The sequence below is a fragment of the Saccoglossus kowalevskii genome, chromosome 2 (assembly GCF_978046115.1).
Source record: "Saccoglossus kowalevskii chromosome 2, keSacKowa6.1, whole genome shotgun sequence".
Taxonomy (NCBI): Eukaryota; Metazoa; Hemichordata; class Enteropneusta; family Harrimaniidae; genus Saccoglossus; species Saccoglossus kowalevskii.
In genome coordinates this window covers 10890019-10903422 of record NC_140642.1, presented here as the reverse complement: position 1 = coordinate 10903422, position 13404 = coordinate 10890019, and the positions used below count along the sequence as shown (strand labels likewise).

At 33.7% G+C, this 13404-nt stretch overlaps 1 protein-coding gene across 1 annotated transcript in view; it reads left to right on the top strand.

Moving 5' to 3' along the window:
- LOC146748106 (uncharacterized) overlaps positions 1-6981 on the top strand; it is a 40814-nt gene extending 33833 nt beyond the window's left edge. Inside the window, exon 2 of the mRNA XM_085491205.1 lies at positions 6521-6981. Coding sequence (XP_085347331.1) covers positions 6521-6612 — 92 coding nt within the window. The 3' untranslated portion in view covers positions 6613-6981. The remainder of the gene's footprint in view (positions 1-6520) is intronic.
- Positions 6982-13404: the final 6423 nt, after the last annotated feature.

Below are 13404 nucleotides of genomic sequence, written 5' to 3'. Positions count from 1 at the left end.
GAATTTGTAAGAGATAACAGTGTAGCCTTACATTTGAATTTGTAAGAGATAACAGTGTAGCCTTACATCTGAATTTGTAAGAGATAACAGTGTGGCCTTACATCTGAATTTGTAAAAGATAACAGTGTGGCCTTACATCTGAATTTGTAAAAGATAACAGTGTGGCCTTACATCTGAATTTGTAAAAGATAACAGTATGGCCTTACATCTGAATTTGTAAAAGATAACAGTGTGGCCTTACATCTAAATTTGTAAAAGATAACAGTGTAGCCTCACATCTGAATTTGTAAAAGATAACAGTGTAGCCTTACATCCGAATTTGTATAAGATAACAGTGTGGCCTTACATCTGAATTTGTAAAAGATAACAGTGTGGCCTTACATCTGAATTTGTAAAAGATAACAGTGTGGCCTTATATCTGAATTTGTAAAAGATAACAGTGTAGCCTTACATCTGAATTTGTAAGAGATAACAGTGTGGCCTTACATCTGAATTTGTAAAAGATAACAGTGTAGCCTTACATCTGAATTTGTAAGAGATAACAGTGTAGCCTCACATCTGAATTTGTAAAAGATAACAGTGTGGCCTTACATCTGAATTTGTAAGAGATGACAGTGTAGCCTTGCATCTGAATTTGTAAAAGATAACAGTGTGACCTTACATCTGAATTTGTAAGAGATAACAGTGTAGCCTCACATCTGAATTTGTAAAAGATAACAGTGTGGCCTTACATCTGAATTTGTAAGGATTAACACACTGTGTGGTCTAGCATTTGATTGTGTGAGGATTAACACAGTGTGGCATTACATCTGAATTTGTAAAAGATATCACAGTGTGGCCTTACATCTGAATTTGTAAGGATTAACACACTGTGTGGTCTAGCATCTGATTTTGTGAGGATTAACACAGTGTGGCATTACATCTGAATTTGTAAAAGATATCACAGTGCGGCCTTACATCTGAATTTGTAAGAGATAACAGTGTAGCCTTACATCTGAATTTGTAAAAGATAACAGTGTAGCCTTACATCTGAATTTGTAAGGATTAACACACTGTGTGGTCTAGCATCTGATTTTGTGAGGATTAACACAGTGTGGCATTACATCTGAATTTGTAAAAGATATCACAGTGCGGCCTTACATCTGAATTTGTAAGAGATAACAGTGTAGCCTTACATCTGAATTTGTAAAAGATAACAGTGTAGCCTTACATCTGAATTTGTAAAAGATAACAGTGTGGCCTTACATCTGAATTTGTGAAAGATAACAGTGTAAGGATTAGCGCAGTATGGTCTTGCATCTGTTTTCGTAAGCGTTAACACAGTGTGTTTTTTCATCTAATTTTATAAGGGTCAACATGATAGTAAGATTTTATATGTACATACACATCTACATTTTGTGATTCCTCTGAATGTGTTATAAGAACATTTCAGGACAAAATTATCAAACATACGGATAACACCAACTTTACATCAATGATCCCATAGATGTGTTTGTTATTTGTAATCCTGACATTGTAATCCTGACATTGTAATCATGACAATTGCCAGTTTTGACCGATAGAGGATAAGATTTACATTTTTTTTATTAATGTTGCATTTGCTCATGAATTCTTATTCATATGCTACTCTATCTGATCTATGCCAAATGATAGTATGTTTTTTGTTTGTATATTTAATTAATTTAAAATTCATGATGATCTTTTGACTTTTAACCAATTAGTATTAAATTTGTTCAAACAAAACCACTTGACCTAATTAGGTTAAATTTATAAGGTTTCTTTGATTGTGTTTGATTGGACCCTATTTTATCCCTCTATATAATTGTGTGACATTTTGATGATATCTACATTTTTTGTATCAATGGAATTCTTCAGATAAATGATTGACACACATGTGAAATATCAATGTGTAGTATTGTTCAATTAGTACAGTAACGATATGTTCGTATAATATTTTCGTACAACACATGACCCTGACAACTTGTGTTTTTATAGGGATTTGTAAACTACATATAATAGTTAATAATATATCTGCAGATTTGGATGTACTAGGGGCTTTTCCATTGTATCACTAATACAAACAGATTATTTTCCTGTTTTCCGCGTCCTGTTCATTAATTGCTTGAGGGATAGTGTATCTGTAACATAAAATCTTGATGACTTCTGGATAGTATAATGGTGTAATTCCTTCTGAGATTCAAATCCTTTAAAATCCTGATCAAAATGTGTCAACTTTATCGCTTTGTTTACTGAACATTTTCTGGTTTATGCAAGACTAATTTGAATACCTTAGTGTCCTATACAAATGTTATTAGGACACAGTAACCCTGATCTTTGAAAGGACTGTATTTGACATATTGTATAAAACTAGATCATAGCTTCAATGTAATTTGTGTTCTTTCCTCAAGGTTAATGTGCAGCTTTTAGTGTCCTAGCATGACCTTTCAAAAGCGAAAATTTCAATTCATTTATAAATGTTAGTTCTTTATTATATTTGATGTTTTTTAGATGTTAAGGGAACGATTACAAAATGTAGCATATCTTCTATTCGGGTATTTTTTTAATTGACACAATACTGTCAATCAGATTTCAATCTGCCCCACTGTAGACATTATAAGTGTTTTTTGTTGCCTATTAATTAATTGCCAAGTGAATTATTTAGTAGAAATATAATATGTTACTGAACTTCCCTATTGTCATCGTCTTGTGAGATTTGATGTATGTTTAATTGTTTGCAGTGGCTCTCACCTACCCTATCTGGTTAACAGTTTAGTCTTTCTAAATTGTCAACTGCAAATTATTAATATCACCCCTATGTTTTGTACACAATGGTCGATCTGAAAGCAGTATCAAGTTAAATATTTTGCAAAGATGCTATTTCACAATTGTGATGAATATAAATTCATTGCCTCGTGAATCTTTCAATAACACAGATCCATACAAACTCTGATTTCTTGGCAACATATTTATCATAGTGTGAATCAGATCAATTACAATGATCGTTGTACAAAGATCAAATGTGTTAAGCCTGTGATGTTCATCTTCAAGTGATGGTTATTCTGGTGGCAGTTAGAGAAGGTAATAACAGTACTAGTTCTGATAACCAGGATATGGCAGTGAAGGTAGTAACTGTTCAGATAACCAGGGATGGTAGTGAAGGTAATAACAGTTCAGATAACCAGAGAAGGTAATAACAGTTCAGATAACCAAAGAAGACAGTGAAATATGTCCAAACACATGTTTCGTTCAACTGTTGGTGAGATACAGCCATGCGTATTAATATCCAAATAGATGTTTTTCAAAGTTGGAAGGACACTTATTTCAAGTCCCTAATTGATAAAATTGTCTTCGGATATAGGAACGATATAAAAAATATTGGAGGGATCCACAGCAAACTCATTGAAATCAAGGCATTTGTATGAAAATCAGTATACAATAATGTGTATACTTATATATTATTATTATCCTTTTCGATTTGAAATATAGAGTAATCTGCTCTTTCACAGCTGTACAGATATATATTTTATCTGTTATTGATCGACTGCCTTGTCACTGAGTTATACATAAGTACAAAACTGTCAATCAAAATGGGTATTGGATCGCCAATAATGGGAAAATATGTCATGGACAATATTTTGTTTATCAAACATGTTATCATATAGATAATTTCATCTTTGGCATATACATGTTTTGTATCATTCTTGTTCAGAAGTTCTTGTTCAGAACAGGTTAATGGACACTAATCCTGAAAAATATCATTTTTTTTAAATATTTAGTCAGTCTTGGGTTCACAATGCCAAATTAGAGGAGCTATAGCACAAATTGAAAATATAAAACACCCAAATTACTAGAAAAGGCATTTGTTTTAAATACTGCATAATTCACAAGGTTTCACATACTTGTATAAGTATAGTTGGGCTTACAAAGTCATCTTGGAGGCAGGTGAATCCCCTTCATATTTGGTTTTCTTCTGTTTGTTCATAAATATGTCTTTTAAACTAATATTATTTAATATTATTAATAGTAAATATTCAGAATTACAATACATCTCCAATTTGGATGTTAAACTTCCACTTGCAACTTGTTATATATAGTATGCACATTCTCATCCTTCACTTTTTACTAACTTTTGACTGAAACTGATTATTAGTAAAATCTTACTCAGTAATTATTTGTTATTTTCCTCAACAATGTACGAATCACTCGATGATGGTAGGAAAAACACATTTGTGAATCAGCTTGTGCTATGATGTATATAAACATGTAGAAATTGAGTCATATGCAAAGTTATGCCAATAAACTAATCTATTTAATGATACACTAATCTAAATGAACTGCATGTATTTATATGCTGTTTCTACAGAGTGGCAAAAGAGGATGCAGTGAGTAGCATTGTTGAACAAAACAAAAACTCAGTAAAATTGTCATGTAATGGATGAATCAGTTACAATGTGCTTTGATGTGTAAGTAGTTCAGCAGCTGTGAGTGAAGTGGAGATACAACCTAATTATAGCACTCAAAATAACATATCAAGAACACTTGAATAACTGTCTAAAAGCATGGCTGGCAACATATAGATTAAAATAGATGTTTTGATTTGATGCATCACAGCAAAGTATTAATAGGACAGCAGGTTTTTCCATGTTACAGTCAGTTAACTTGAATGTTTTTCGAAAGCATGAGTTGTGAACATAACATCACAAACCCTTCATGGCAACATTCTGATGATATCAACCTTGCCATATGTAGTATATTTTCATAAAATTCCCAAAATAGATTTGATGTTGATGTGCAGTTCCATCTATCCATCCATCTATGTGTTTATCCGTGCATACATAATTTCTCTGACATGCGTTGGTACTAAGATAAGATACATATGATATAATGATCACATAGATGTGTTGTTTTTTGACTGACAGGCGTATTAACCAAATCTCAAACCTTGTTTTTCAGTCATGCCTAGGTTGATTTTATACAAACTTGGCATTGACATCCTGTCTGTTCACAATTGATGCCCATTGTTGTCTTTCAAGCTCTCGATCAAAATGCGAGAAACAGCAATAAAATACACCAAACCATGAATATTTCTTTTGGGAATGTCACTGCCTTATATGTACGTGATGGCGATATATGAAACATGCTACTTTTCTTTGGAAGGTGAACATGAGGACCTTAGCTCAAGAGAATATGTTGAAATAATTTAAAAGAGAGAATGAAAGCATCCTACAAATTTATGTTATCAAACATTATACTATATCTTTTCGGAAAAATGCATATATATATATATAGGAAGGTAGTCGATTATTCCAGGTGAGAGTGCTCGATACTAAACGATGAGTTTGTAGAGCAGATTTACATACGTGGACAGAGAAATTAAGACACGACTACATGAGTAAAGTTCACTCTACAGTACTGTTTCGTAAGGTACATAGAGTACCTCATATATATATAAAGTCTTAACTCCTGATGAACTTTACTCATGTAGCCGTGTCTTAATTTCTCTGTCCACGTATGTATATATATATATATATATATATATATATATATATATATATATATATATATATATATATATATATATATATATATATGGTTATCTCTTTTGAAGCAAGACATCTCTGCTAAAGAAATTGTTTCTAATTAGGTAAATCGTCAACAGTGATCCAATCCAAGTAGAATGTTGATGTCTATAGTGAGGTTGAAACTATCATGCTTATTGCCAATTTACATCTCACGGTATCCCAACAGAGTTTTCTTGAAGAAGCCCTATTTCTAGGGCGAAACGTTGGAATAAACATCACAGAACTGACCAGGTGTTCGTGACAATCCTTGTGTTATTTGCATATTATCAACCCGCAATACTAGCTACTGGGGATCGTCTGATTTAATATTGTTGATTATTCAAAGTTGAATATCGATAACAGTACAACTGACATCACATTACGTTAAACTATTAATTTAAGTAATAACATTACTGTTAACACGAATGTCCTCATTGCGTCAGGGCAGTTGTATGTACACATTGTCTATTTTAAAATAAATTATAGAGCTGTGGAAATCTTATGACATGTTTTTTTTTTAACTTTTTTGTCAAACAATACCATTCAACAGATACACGTCATTGATGAATATGCTTATTTTTGAATGTCACTTCACTTTCGTGTGTGTGTACCTCCTTCAAACAGATTATTTTGGTTTGTTTTTCTGTCTGCCGGCGGTAAGATAGTACAATAAGTTATCGACCCATTGTCATGAAATTGTTTAAAGATTCAAAGGACCAATTAACTATATTTTAGGAAATATTTGGATCCGGTTGCCATTTAAACAGCAAATGTTGATTCTTCAAATTTTCAAAAACTTAATAATCGGTTTAGAAAGATCTGTGTTTAAGCAAACACAACAATAATTTTTAAAAGATGTTTGATGATGCAAAAGGAATTTTTCCAAGGAATCTAGATCGGGTTGCAGTGAAAACATCACACCATGTAATTTATTCTGTGTTTCTATTTATTCTATTCAGATGAAGAGGACAATTCAGATGAAGATGACAGTGAAATTAAACCGTCTTCCACTTCCACGGAGCCAGTTACAAAGAAACAAAGATCGTCATAGTGCAGAAGTAGAGACGTGTACTTCATACCTTCATTAGCACTAATACTAAACTAGCTCTTTACATAGCCATATTTCTAGATCATTTGGCCGACGAGTACATCTGAGTCAAAAACCTGAGCCTAATTATATCGTGATTTAAAAAATCCAAATGATCTTGGACAGTGAATACTTACTGAAGGCTGCCAAGAAAATCTGGTTTGAGTGCCTTTTAGGGTAATTATTTTGTGCAAGTTTCAGATTAATGCTTCCTCACTCAGCTTAAGATACTTGTTAATGGATATGTATTCACACAACACTCCATACCATTATGACATTACGAAACATTGTATAAATAAAAACCTTAGTTTTTATTTTCTAAATCACATTGAACTTTGTTCCTTCGCTGTATTTTTTAAAACTTGTACATTGTTGTGTGGTATGACATGGTTTCTTGAATATTACCACGTTATTCAAGAACTGCACTGTTTTACTGATTGAATTCACTCAATATTATGGCGGTTTCCTTACACTGAATAAGTGACATCATCTATGCTTTGTGCAACACTAAAAGCTGTTAGAAAATTAAGACATGCTTATTACTTGAGCTCGTTTACTATTTGTGATAGAATACGTAATATGGTGACAATTGGCACTATTCACATTAAAAGTAGGTAACACTTTCTTTTCACATGTGATGAAGTAAAAGCCTCAGGCTTACTGTTTTTGGTCAACGATCTGTCTTTTTTGCACGCAATGGGGATTTCCATCTAGAATTCCCTGTTGTGCGTTTTATTCATCTTATTTTCGGTCAGCAACCTCTGATTTGTGCATGGAGCAGACTTTCTTCATGTTAGGCCTGTTATTAATTGTAATTATGTAATTCTTTTTTATTATTGAATATCCATATTTTATTCTTATTTGTTATACATGTATGTTCTAATATCATTTATCTTTCGTCACATTTAGTTTCAATATATACCCCTGCTCAGGCATTCTTAGGCACATTCATTCATTATGGGTTACTGAAAATAGTCTGTATGTAGTGATTTAAATCGAAATAGTGGTTATTTTGAATAATTGTTCAAATGTTTATCTGTTTTTCCGACATTATCGTGCCACCAACGACAGACAGATAGGCATGCCTGGGCGAATAACGTGTATATTAAGCAGCTAACAGTTTATTTTCACAGGAAGTATACAAATATGCAGTTTCAGTTTGTTAGTGCATCTTGAAATACTCGAAGCTCTATTATGTAACAACACATTGATGTGTACTGAATAGAAGCTGGTCACATGTCATCAGTATTAATTTTTCCTGAATCGTTTGTTGATTCTTGCCTACATTGATGTAGACTTTACTCATTAAGTAATATATTTTTTTTGTAGGGAAATCAATTAAATTACAGATCACGTGATTAATTTTGAACAAAGAAATTACCCATTATAAATATTAGTATAGGAAATTACTGGTGGTAATTTTCACTGGTTGCCATGTTACTGTACGAGCGATAATATTGATTCCATACTAAGAAAGAGGTTGATTTCATGGCCAGTTATTTGTGAGATCATATCACATGCCTAATCAGATTGGCATGGTTGTTTCCACGCCACATTTGTCCTGAAGTTGGGATATTAACTCAGTGTAGCATATTTTGTGGCCAACTGAAATACAGCACACCTACTTGGAATTCACAATGAATATAGGCAAGCAAGTAATTAAAACACTGGCACTACTCCAACACTAGTGGGTATATCTGCTCCATATTTTAGAATAAACATTTGTTTTTCTGTTTTGTTTTACCTTGAGATTCATTTTCTGTAAACTTGTAGAGGTCAAAGCTGAGAAAGCCATGTCGAAAATGCCTACCATTATTCCTGGTCCATTCAGATAGTGTGGTTAGACAATTTAGCTCTTTGTGGAAGATTGATTTGCATCTATAAAGTCATTCTTGCGGCCAGTGCATGTCATATGGTTATATGTCAATTAGGATGAAATTATGTGGTATATTCATTACGAACAAGCCATTATTGCAAGGCATGGAATCGCCATGAAAAACTTTGCAAGACGTATCGCCATGAATGTCAAACACTTTCTGCCTTTGTCGGATTTATAACTACCTTCAAGTCTATGAATGTATATTCGTGACACTGCTTCTAAATTGATGGATAGTGTTTCTGTTACGTCTCTCCATTTCACAGTAAGGAGCCCTTTACATCAAAATCGTTCTAAAGGTTCTGTGCCACATTTTGCATTGCCCCTTGTTGCCACTGATTGTTAATGATTTGTCACTTTCCCATCTTTTGTTGTTGTCCCACCACAATTCATCACTCTCAACGTGTTTGAGTGTGAATTAACTCACTTGTTTGTTGATCCAAACACCTGTTGTATGTGCATTCATGTCCATATTTTGTCAAGAAAGCCCTCCATATCCCCTCACTATCTGATCTTACAGCCATGGCCAATTTTGGGGTGAATTTCTGCAGGGAGGTTGATGATATCACTTCCGTGTTTATGCACACTGCTAAGAGAGCGATCATAGTCAGCATGATAATGTTGTTGCCCCTGGGCTTTGCCCTGTGAAATATGTTATCTCTAAACCTGGCCCTGTTCTCAGTGACATGATTGATTCTTTCTTTTACTTTTGTGAGAAAATAATCGCCAAAGGAGGGTTGTCCTGCTTCAGCATCACTGCTAAATTATGTCTATATTCTTGACACTTGCTGTTACTCGACAGGTTTTCGAGGGAGGCTTTAGGTGCAATCTGAATGTTAGTGCCATGCAGAGAATGATGCTGACCACCCTAATTATCTGACCAACAAAATAAATAAATGGAGGACTTTTCTTTTAATAGAGGATGACACATATATTTGTGCACCTCTAGACAGGGTACCTCCTTTCTGGCAATTGCTGAGGCTTCCTGAGAAGGCATGCATTATACTGATGGTGGTTTCAATCCTATTAGAGAAGCATGTAATTATACTATACGAGAGGTTATAATCCTGCTTCTTAAACTCACCTGTGTCATGTACCGAAGGCATCAGACCGTCCCAGACTAATTATGAATCTATCCCCTGCTCAACAGACACGTACTGATACAAAGGATTAAGATGGTTATACTTTAGATCATCCAAGGTGTATCCAACCATTTCTTGTGGCAATGGATGCATGCTTGCACATCTCAATGCACCTGAACAGTCATCCTCGTTACGGTATATCAAAATCATTATTTAATTTATTAACGTTTTCTTTTGATGTCTTTAGAATAGTATAATCAATAGCACAGCTCATTTAGTGTGAGCTCTTGTGCACGAAGGTTACAAGGACATTTGCCGAGTATTCCTCTCCAGAGTATGTACACAAAATTGAAACGGTTATGATCGCGACTTTTTTAAGAAAAAAAACTAGTATTACAAAGCAATATCAGGAAGGTTAAATATGACATAATTTGGAGACAGTAAATATAATGATGCAGCAGAAATTACCCAATATCCGATCTAAATTTCAATTCAAAACTATGACATGTCTTTCGTGCAAGCAGGATATTTGCCCTAACACATCTTTATAACACAGTCCTTCTAATTCATTGTTAAAAAGATATTGTGAATAAGTTAACCACTTGTGAATTTCATCACTCAAATCCGATACGAGCACCGTCGTTTTGATTGTGTGGTTCACTCACAAATAATCTTCAGAAATTTACTTCATCCACAAGTTGTTCTTCATCTAACAATGTTTTTTTTTATGTTTTATTCGAATAGTTAATAGTTAGTAATGTCGGTAGGTCATCCTTAACATGCTCAGCTCACGTGTGAACTAATAAATATAAACGCCTGCGCATTTCATGTGATAATTCGACGTCCCATGCTTATGTCAGTTTTATTTTTTAGTAATCATTTGTGCGCCCATCTGTGATCGCTCACTCGTTATGTTTGTCGTTATATTTCATTTTGATGTGAATGCATTTTAATGTTTTAAGATCTACAAATATACAAAGCCATAGCAAATAGGCACACCAGTCCCCCAAAAACTAATTTGTGGGTAATACCCACTACAAGAAATAGAATACTACTCTTGGAACATTATGGAACCTCGAATAAATATGTCAAATTCAGTCTGTTCCATTGAAATACAAACTAATCTCAGACAAAACTAGCAGAATTTATATACAATAACAAACTTACAATATGATTTGTTTGTTTTATTTAACTTTATTCTTTATTGATGCCTACTGTTAGAAACGTGTGTCTTTCTAAAGATTCTGAAGTTATTATTGTATTATTAATAGTTTGAACGGGCATTAGCAATGCAAAAATGCAACAGTCATATTTGACGATCGCAGCTGAGCAGTTTATCGATTTACCTAATCTATACGTGAGTCGATCATGTTTCAAGATGGCGTCACTGATGATTGATCAATTGCCGGGGTTAAAAATAGTCGTACCAAACATTTCGAGCTCTAATTCGGTCTGTTCTTATAAGATAAAGATACTCATACCAATAAGGCACATTCTCTGAGGATATTATGTCCCCAGTGACCTTTTTCGCTTTGCATAATCCGTGAAAAATATCGCAACAGCGCTGCGTATATTAACCGAAAGCTCAGTATTTTCAACCTATTTAGATTACATCAACGCTCTTCTATTCTCTTTTATATATATTTTTGTATTTGTTTTGGACGACATTGTGTAAACCTTGTCAGTGTTTTAATAAGTCAATGAACGATTGACTGACTGACTGGTACAATTATCTAAGTAATTTTGTATGCTTAAGTTCGTGAGTTAATTGACCGTTGTACATATTGTTTTGAATGGGAATACTGTGCCAATCGCTCCATGTATCAATGTATATAGTGTATTAATTTAATTACTCTTGCTAACACAAAATACCTTGAAATAAATTGTAGTTTGAGCACTGTTCAAAGATCTAACTTATTCCGTCACAACACAGTTGACAGCTGGTGACTTGTGTTCGATCCGACTTGGCAGCGTATGCATCTCTAAGAGTTATATTAGCATAATCCATTCATTCAAACGTGTCACAGTCTTGCGCTGCGCGACGACTGCTGCAATGTATGCAAAATTACAAACCCAAGAAAAAGACTCGAAAACTATGTACATAAATTATAGCACAACATAAAAAACAAAGTCAAACAAGTGAAAAACGACATGGCATACACACAATAACGAAGTGGTGTCAAATTTGAAAGCCGCTCATACCACACACAACAGTGCAGTGTGAGAATTGCGGTCATCTTAAATTAGTTGTCACATCCTGATTAAGACATACACGTATGTTATCTTAGGGAAACTGAATGCTTGCTATTTCTTTTGTGACGACTGAATTCATGTGATGACTGAATCAAATCAATTCAAAATATAAATACAAATTGGGTATAATATTAATTACTACTATAATTACTGATACGTACTTATTGTAATTAAATGTGTCTTCAATTTGGTAATTGATCTTAGAGTCTGTCAGACACCCATTATTATAAGTTTAATAACAGTTATCTTATTTTTACATTATGAATACGGGGGTTATCGTTAATCATCTAGTTGGCGTATTTCTTTATGTCTGGGATATTAGCTTAAAACCTCACACCTTACATGCATATTGATTTGCCTTCTGGTGCATAATCCAGATTCAATAACATGTATGTCAATCAGCAGTAATTCAGCGTCCTGTAGTAACATGTGTTCATTTGGAAGTTAAATTGGACATTTTCATCAATACTAAACCCGAAGGCGGAACAGTAGATTGTTCAACGAGCCAACGTATTGGTGACATTATATAAACCTGGCTCGTCGTTATACATCCGAACATGATTAGTTATTTTATAGTGTTGCCTTGACAATATTAAGTCCAGGAAAATAAAAGATTGACCTGCCGATTACGCGTCAACATGCATAAAGTTATCATTGTCTTTTCATGAACATTGATACGTCTTCATGTCACAGTATTGTGACATAGAACAATAATTACGAACACTCGCTGACTTTTTACAGGATATTCTTCTACAATCGCCATCGATTACACTCGTCTATTAAACATAAGCCTTGGGCTGTGGTGTTAGCAGGTGGCTGCTCGTCTCTCACGGTTTATGCATCTACATAAAGTGCTCATAAGTATTACAGACAACTTATCAATGCATTATATGCGCATTTTATATGATTGATTGATTGATTAATTGATTGATTATCATCAACATGACATATTAAAAAAATAAACGTACACAGACTTGCCATAAACCGTCTTTATTGCAAAACTATCAACAAATAATAACATTAGTGCTATGAGTCTTTAAAGATTGTTTATGTCGATTACTGTTACAACGTAGGTCGCTCTGGGAGCGTATTGTTCATGTGCTGATTCACTGAAATTATTGTATTACTCCTCTGAGTGTAGTGCTTGTTTAGTGTGTAATTATATGGCATGTTTCGGCTTCTACGATCATTCTCCTCCTGTAAAATAAAAACACAACCTTGTGTAAATGTTGCATATATGCGCGTCAACAAATTGGTGAAATTGTTATTGATGTTATGTGACTGAGTTTTCTACATAATAAGGATTAATGAAGGCTATTTTTAACATTGATATTGGTATAGAACAGTTTGAATTAATTTAATAGTGTTTCAGAATCCACGACTTCACAATGGATGAGGTTTGATTTTAGATTAATTAATTAATTATAATAATGCCAATACATCTGGTGTTTATTTATTGATTTATTTTCAAATATAATGCATGGTAGTGTTTGAATCGTCTGAGACTACGAGGGCAGTTCGTGACTATAAAAGCTATGAATAACA